Here is an 8955-nt window from a genome sequence, read left to right on the forward strand (position 1 = left end):
ATACACCACTCCCGCATCACCCCCATAGACGTACACCACTCCCCATCATCCACACAGACATACACCACACCCATCATCCCCACAGACAGACATACGCCACCCCCCATCATTGCCACACACAGACACCACCCCCATCACTCCCACATACATATACATCCCCTATCCCACAGACATACAACCCTCATCATCCCCACAGACATACCCCCATCATCCCCACATACACCCACCCGATCATTCCCAACACATACGCATCCCCCCAACATCCCCACATACCTAGACATCACCCTCATCATCCCCACAGACATACACATCTCCCATCATCCCCATACACATACACAGCACCCATCCCCACATACATATACATCCCCATCCCCACATACATACATATCCTCCATCCCCACATACATACACATCCCCACATATATACAGATCCTCACATGCATGCACATCCCCCATCCCCACATACATACACATCCCCATCCCCACATACAAGCACATCCCCCAACCTTCCCATGTACATACACATTCCCCCATCATCCCCATATATGCATACCCCCCATCCCCACATACATACATATCGCCCATCATCCCCATATACATACACATCCCCCATCCCCACATACATACACATCCACACATACATACACATCCCACCATTATCCCCATATATATACACATCCCCACATACATAAACATTACCCCCATGCCCACATACATATACACCCCCTTCCATCTCCAACAATATACACATCACCCCTCTATCCTCATATACATACACAGCCCCCACCACCACATACATACACACTACCATACCACCACAACATATACACACCCCCAATCCCCATATACATCCAAATGCCCCCTCCGTCCCCATATACATATTCCTCCCACTCCCACATACATAGACATCACCCCCAATGCCACATATATAAACACCCCCCACCGCCACATACATACACATGACCCCACCGCCACATACATACACATGCCCCCCACCACCACATACATACACATTCCCCACACCGCCATATACATATACACCCCTACTACCTCCTCACATACATACACATCCCATCCCCCAATCCCGATATACGTATACACACACACCCATCATCCCCACATACAGACACCCCCATCACCCATTTATTCATTCACATTCCCCTAAGCCCCACATACATCCATATCCCCCCATCCCCACATCCATCTACACCCCCCATCCCCATATACATACACATTCCCCCACCCCCACATACATACACATCTCCCCATCATCTCCACATACATATACATCCCACTCCCCATACATACACTCTCATCATCCCCACATACTAACATACACACACCCATCATCACCATATACATACACATTCCCCCATCATCCCCACATACATACACATTCCCCCATCATCCCCACATACATATACACCCCCATCACCATATACATAAACACACCCCCATCATCCCCACATACATATACACCCCCATCACCATATACATAAACACACCCCTCATCATCCCCACATACATACACACATGCACCCCCATCCGCATATACAAACACCCCTCCATCTCCATATATATAACATCCCCAACCCTACATAGATACACATCCCCCCATCATCCCCATACACATACACATTTCCCCACCCCTACACATCCCCCATTATCCCCATATACATACACATACGCCCATGATCCCCACATACATACACATCCCCCCGTCATCCCCATATACATACACATTCCCATGTACATACACACCCCCATCCCCATATATATATATACACATCCGCCCCATAATCCCCACATACATATACACCCCCATCCCCATATACAAACACACACCCATCATGTCCACATACATCTACACCCCACCCCATATATACACATCCCCATATACATATACATCCCCATCCCCACCTACATACCCCCATCCCCATATGCATACATATCCCCATATACACCCCCATTCCCACATACATACCCCATCCCCATATACAAACACACACCCATCATGTCCACATACATATACCCCCATCCCCATATGCATACATATCCCCATCCCCATATACATATACATCCCCCATCCCCACATACATACCCCATTCCCATATACATACATATCCCCATATACATATACATCCCCATCCCCACAGACATACACATCCCCATCCCCATATACATACACATCCTCATCCCCATCTACATATACATCCCCACATCCCTACATACATACCCCATCCCCATATACATACACATCCCCCATCCCTATATACATATACATCCCCCCATCATCACCACATACATATACACCCACACACCCCATATACATACACATCCCCCATCCCCATATGCATATACATCCCCCATCCCCACATACATACCCCCATCCCCATATACATACACATTCCCCCAGATACATACACATCCTCATCCCCATATACAGATATATCCCCGCATACATACCCCCATCCCCACATACATATCTCCCCACACACCCCATATACATACACATTCATCCCCCCCCCCCCAATCCTCATATACATATACAACCCCATCACCCCACATACATATCCCCCCATACACATAACACTTCGGTTGCTCATTTCTAGACAAATAATCTGCCTGGAAATGTCGGTTTTCTTCCAATGAGTTGTAAAATACTGGGAGTTGGAGATGCAACATTGGTACAAACTGAAGTGAGATGAAAGGGGGCTGGGAGTGGGGGGCAGATGGCTCCCGGGAGCTGCTGAAAGTGGAAGGCTGAGCAGGGGATGGGAAGGGGATAACTGAATTCCATCTCCCATCATTTCTCCTCAAATTAAAAAACATCAGTTGCACCAGATAAAGCACTTTAGTTTAATCAAACACACAATTTGATATTTCCCCACGTAAGTGCGATCTCTCATACACGAGGAGTTCTCAGTGTAAAATAAACTGCAATTTATATTTACCCAAAGACTCTGCGTCCTGTGCTGGCATCTCTGAATGTCTATCTGTAGCGGTCCCGGTCAGGAAGGGGAGGTGAATACATTCTGGCGGTGGCTTTGCCCGCGGTTTGCGCCCAGCTCTCTCCGTGTTATCTGGCGGCACTTGGTGAAAAAATAATCCCAGGAGCTGCCTGTCGGCGTGACTGATCTCAGAGGCAGTTGACATTCAGAGTGGGGTTTGGAGAGGACGCTCAGTTTTTGCAGACACGTACCTTCTGGAGCAGAGGAGACTCAAAGCCGACCAGACCGAGTCACCGCCGTGTCAAGCTGCCGTTTAACTGTCCCCCACCTTGTCCCTGAACATCATCTCAGCAATCGAGTGTGCTCTCAATGCCATTTAAGACAGGGGTTAAAATGTGTGTTCCCTCCCCGTGCCGCGCACCCCTACCTCTGATTAGGGTTGGGGAAATTTGCAGGATGCGTCAAGGAACCGAACCACTCTGAATTTAACGAGTGCCTTCAAAGAAAAACATCCAAACGTTTGCCATTTATCTACTGAGATTGGCATTATGCATGCATGGAAAACAACTTCTGATTTAATTAGATTTCCGTTTCGATGTAGATGAAAAGACACGATTTGAATAAGTCAACAAAAGAATAAATGCGTTTATTTTGTTCTTTTATTATGAAAATTGATGTGAAATTAAATCCTGTTGCAATGGAGTTGAGAACTGCGCCAATGTTAAACTTTGGGCGCCATCTACTGACGGGGATGTACATTTCAGCATCTGACGAAGGTAACTTAAAGGGTAAAGGACAGCTTAAAGATGTAACGCACCGAGTCACTCCAACTGACCGTCCGCTCAGCTCAATGCTGAACGCAAAATAGGAATATTGCCAGTGAGCTTCCAAATAATACCCATTTATAACTGTTGATGAACTACAATAATGAAAAACCTCTGACAACCGCCACAACAAAGCCGCCAACACCACATCAGCAGTGTATCACCAGCACCACATCACCAGTACATTGCGTGTACCACACCACCAATACATCATCAGGAACACAAACCCAGGACCACACCACCAGTACATTGCCAGCACCTCATCAACAGCACTTCAGCACCACACCACCAGCACCTCACCATCTGGTGGACATCACCAGCAGATCACCAGCACTTCACCACCACCACCACAACACCAGCACATCACCAGCACTTCACCACCACCACCAGCACCACATCACCAGCACCTCATCACCAGCACCACATCACCAGCACCACATCACCAGCACCACACCACCAACACCTAATCACCAGCACCACACCACCAGCACCTCATCACCAGCACCACACCACCAGCACATCATCACCAGCGCCACGTCACAAGCACCACATCACCAGCACCACACCATCTGGTGGACATCACCAGCAGATCACCAGCACCACATCACCAGCACCACACCACCAACACCTAATCACCAGCACCACACCACCAGCACCTCATCACCAGCACCACACCACCAGCACATCATCACCAGCGCCACGTCACAAGCACCACATCACCAGCACCACACCATCTGGTGGACATCACCAGCAGATCACCAGCACCACATCACCAGCACCACACCACCAACACCTAATCACCAGCACCACACCACCAGCACCTCATCACCAGCACCACACCACCAGCACATCATCACCAGCGCCACGTCACAAGCACCACATCACCAGCACCACACCATCTGGTGGACATCACCAGCAGATCACCAGCACTTCACCACCACCACCACATCATCAGCACCACATCACCAACACCTCATCACCAGCATCACATCACCAGCACCACATTAGCAGCACCACATCACCCGCACCTCATCACCAACACCTCATCGCCAGCAGCACATCACCAGCACAACATCACCAGCACCACATTACCAGCACAACATCACCAGCACCACATTACCAGCACAACATCACCAGCACCACATTACCAGCACCTCATCACCAGCACCACATCACCAGCAACTCATCACCAGCTCCTCATTACCAGCACCACATCACAAGCACCACGCCACCAGCACCACATCACCTACACCTCATCACCAGCTACTCATCACCAGCACCTTATCACCAGGAACACTTCAACAGCACCATATCAGCCCCACCTCATCAGCAGCACCATATCACCAGCTCCCCATCACAAGACCCTCATCACCAGCCCCTCATCACGAACAACAAATTACCGCATCCTCATCACCCACACCACATCGCCAGTAATACATCAGCCACACCACATAACCAACTCCACACCACAAGCACCACATCAGTAGTGCCTAATCACCAGCACCACATCACAAGCAGCACATCTGCAACACAGCATCACCAGCACCTCATCACCAGCACCACACCACCAGCACCTCATCACCAGCAGGACATCACCAGCTCCACATCACCAGTAATACGTCAGCCACACCACATAACCAACTCCACATAAACAGCACCACATCAGCAGTGCCTAATCACCAGATCCTCATCACCTGCACCACACCACCAACACCTCATCACCAGCACATCATCACCAGCACAACATCACCCGCACCACATCATTACCACCTCATCACGAGGAGCACATGACCAGTGTCTCATCAGCCACACCTCATCACCAGTACCAATCACCAGCACCTCATCACCAACACCTCATAACCCGCACCTCATCACCAGCACCTAATGACCAACACCTAATCATCAACACCAATCACCAGCACCTAATCACCAGCACCATATCACCAGCACCTCATCACCAGCACCATATCACCAACGCCAATCACCAGCATCTCATCACCAGCACCATATCACCAGCACCATATCACCAGCACCTCATCACCAGCACCATATCACCAGCACCTCATCACCAGCACCATATCACCAGCACCATATCACCAGCACCATATCACCAGCACCTCATCACCAGCACCATATCACCAGCACCATATCACCAGCACCTCATCACCAGCACAAGATCACTAGCACCAATCACCAGCACATCTTCACCAGCACCTCAACACCAGCACCACACCACCACATCACCAGCACCACATCACCAGCCCCTCATCAACAGCACTACATCACCTTCGCCGCATCACTGGCACCTCATCACCAGCACCACTTCACCAGCACCACATCACCAACACTTCACCACCAGCACCACAGCACCAACACCTCACCATCTGGTGGACATCACCAGCAGATCACCAGCACCACATCATCAGTGCCATATTATCTGCACCATATCACCAGAACCTTATCATTAGCTTCTTATCACCACAACCACAACACCTTAAGTTCACCATATCACCAGCACCATATCACCAGCACCTCATCACCAGTATCACATCACCAGCACCGCATCGGCAGCACCTCAACACCAGCACCACACCACCTCATCACCAGCACCACATCACCAGCACCACATCACCAGCCCCTCAACACCAGCACCACACCACCTCATCACCAGCACCAATCACCAGCACCTCATCACCAACACCACAACACCAGCACCACACCACCTCATCACCAGCACCACATCACCAGCCCCTCATCACCAGCACATCATCACCAGCACCAATCACCAGCATCTCATCACCAGCACCACATCACCAGCACCTCAACACCAGCACCACACCACCTCATCACCAGCACCTCATCACCAGCACTTCATCACCAGCACCTCATCACCAGCCCCTCATCACCAGCACCCCATCACCGGCACCACATCACCAGCACCCCATCACCGGCATCACATCACCAGCACATCATCACCAGCACAACATCACCAGCACCAATCACCAGCACCTCATCACCAGCTCTTCACCACGAGCACCATACCACCAACACCTCACCAATTGGTGGACATCACCAGCAGATCACAAGCACCACATCACCAGCACCATATTACCTGCATCATATCACCAGCACCACAACACCTTAAGCTCAACACCAGCACCACGTCACCAGCACCACGTCACCAGCACCTCATCACCAGCACCTCATCACCAGCACCACATCACCAGCACCACATCACCAGCACCTCATCACCAGCACCACATCACCAGCACCTCATCACCAGCACCACATCACCAGCACCTCATCACCAGCACCACATCACCAGCACCTCATCACCAGCACCACATCACCAGCACCACATCACCAGCACCACATCACCAGCCCCACATCACCAGCACCACATCACCAGCACCACATCACCAGCACCTCATCACCAGCACCACATCACCAGCACCTCATCACCAGCACCACATCACCAGCACCACATCACCAGCACCACATCACCAGCCCCACATCACCAGTTCCAGTACACATCACCAGAACATTATCATCAGCTTCTTATCACCACAATCACAACACCTTAAGCTCATCACCAGCACCTCATCACCAGCACCATATCACCAGCACCATATCACCAGCACCTCATCACCAGCACAAGATCACTAGCACCAATCACCAGCACATCTTCACCAGCACCTCAACACCAGCACCACACCACCACATCACCAGCACCACATCACCAGCCCCTCATCAACAGCACTACATCACCTTCGCCGCATCACTGGCACCTCATCACCAGCACCACTTCACCAGCACCACATCACCAACACTTCACCACCAGCACCACAGCACCAACACCTCACCATCTGGTGGACATCACCAGCAGATCACCAGCACCACATCATCAGTGCCATATTATCTGCACCATATCACCAGAACCTTATCATTAGCTTCTTATCACCACAACCACAACATCTTAAGTTCACCATATCACCAGCACCATATCACCAGCACCTCATCACCAGTATCACATCACCAGCACCGCATCGGCAGCACCTCAACACCAGCACCACACCACCTCATCACCAGCACCACATCACCAGCACCACATCACCAGCCCCTCAACACCAGCACCACACCACCTCATCACCAGCACCAATCACCAGCACCTCATCACCAACACCACAACACCAGCACCACACCACCTCATCACCAGCACCACATCACCAGCCCCTCATCACCAGCACATCATCACCAGCACCAATCACCAGCATCTCATCACCAGCACCACATCACCAGCACCTCAACACCAGCACCACACCACCTCATCACCAGCACCTCATCACCAGCACTTCATCACCAGCACCTCATCACCAGCCCCTCATCACCAGCACCCCATCACCGGCACCACATCACCAGCACCCCATCACCGGCATCACATCACCAGCACATCATCACCAGCACAACATCACCAGCACCAATCACCAGCACCTCATCACCAGCTCTTCACCACGAGCACCATACCACCAACACCTCACCAATTGGTGGACATCACCAGCAGATCACAAGCACCACATCATCAGCACCATATTACCTGCATCATATCACCAGCACCACAACACCTTAAGCTCAACACCAGCACCACGTCACCAGCACCACGTCACCAGCACCTCATCACCAGCACCTCATCACCAGCACCACATCACCAGCACCACATCACCAGCACCTCATCACCAGCACCACATCACCAGCACCTCATCACCAGCACCACATCACCAGCACCTCATCACCAGCACCACATCACCAGCACCTCATCACCAGCACCACATCACCAGCACCACATCACCAGCACCACATCACCAGCACCACATCACCAGCACCACATCACCAGCACCACATCACCAGCACCTCATCACCAGCACCACATCACCAGCACCTCATCACCAGCACCACATCACCAGCACCACATCACCAGCACCACATCACCAGCCCCACATCACCAGTTCCAGTACACATCACCAGAACATTATCATCAGCTTCTTATCACCACAATCACAACACCTTAAGCTCATCGCCAGCACCAAATCACCAACTCCCCATCACCACCTCCTCATCACCAGCCCTTCATCACCAACAACAAATTACCAGCTCCTCATAACCCACACCACATCAAATATACA

The 8955-nt window shown here is 51.0% G+C and overlaps 2 protein-coding genes across 4 annotated transcripts in view; one reads left to right on the top strand and one right to left on the bottom strand.

Annotated features, from left to right (window-relative positions):
* grm5b (glutamate receptor, metabotropic 5b) overlaps window positions 1-8955 on the bottom strand; it is a 772206-nt gene that overhangs the window by 740937 nt on the left and 22314 nt on the right. Inside the window, exon 1 of one of the 3 annotated variants that reach the window (XM_038818167.1) lies at window positions 2955-3412. The exons of the other annotated variants lie outside the window; for them this stretch is intronic. The gene's annotated coding sequence lies outside the window, so the exon portion shown is untranslated. Of the gene's footprint in view, window positions 1-2954; window positions 3413-8955 lie in introns of those variants that run through there. 3 annotated transcript variants of the gene reach the window in all.
* Window positions 3649-6920, top strand: LOC119977229 (histidine-rich glycoprotein-like). Its single transcript, XM_038817944.1, has 2 exons — window positions 3649-3727; window positions 5695-6920. Exons 1-2 carry the CDS (start codon window positions 3649-3651, stop codon window positions 6918-6920), a joined length of 1305 nt encoding a protein of 434 aa, XP_038673872.1.

Source organism: Scyliorhinus canicula, chromosome 14 (genome assembly GCF_902713615.1).
Source record: "Scyliorhinus canicula chromosome 14, sScyCan1.1, whole genome shotgun sequence".
NCBI lineage: Eukaryota > Metazoa > Chordata > Chondrichthyes > Carcharhiniformes > Scyliorhinidae > Scyliorhinus > Scyliorhinus canicula.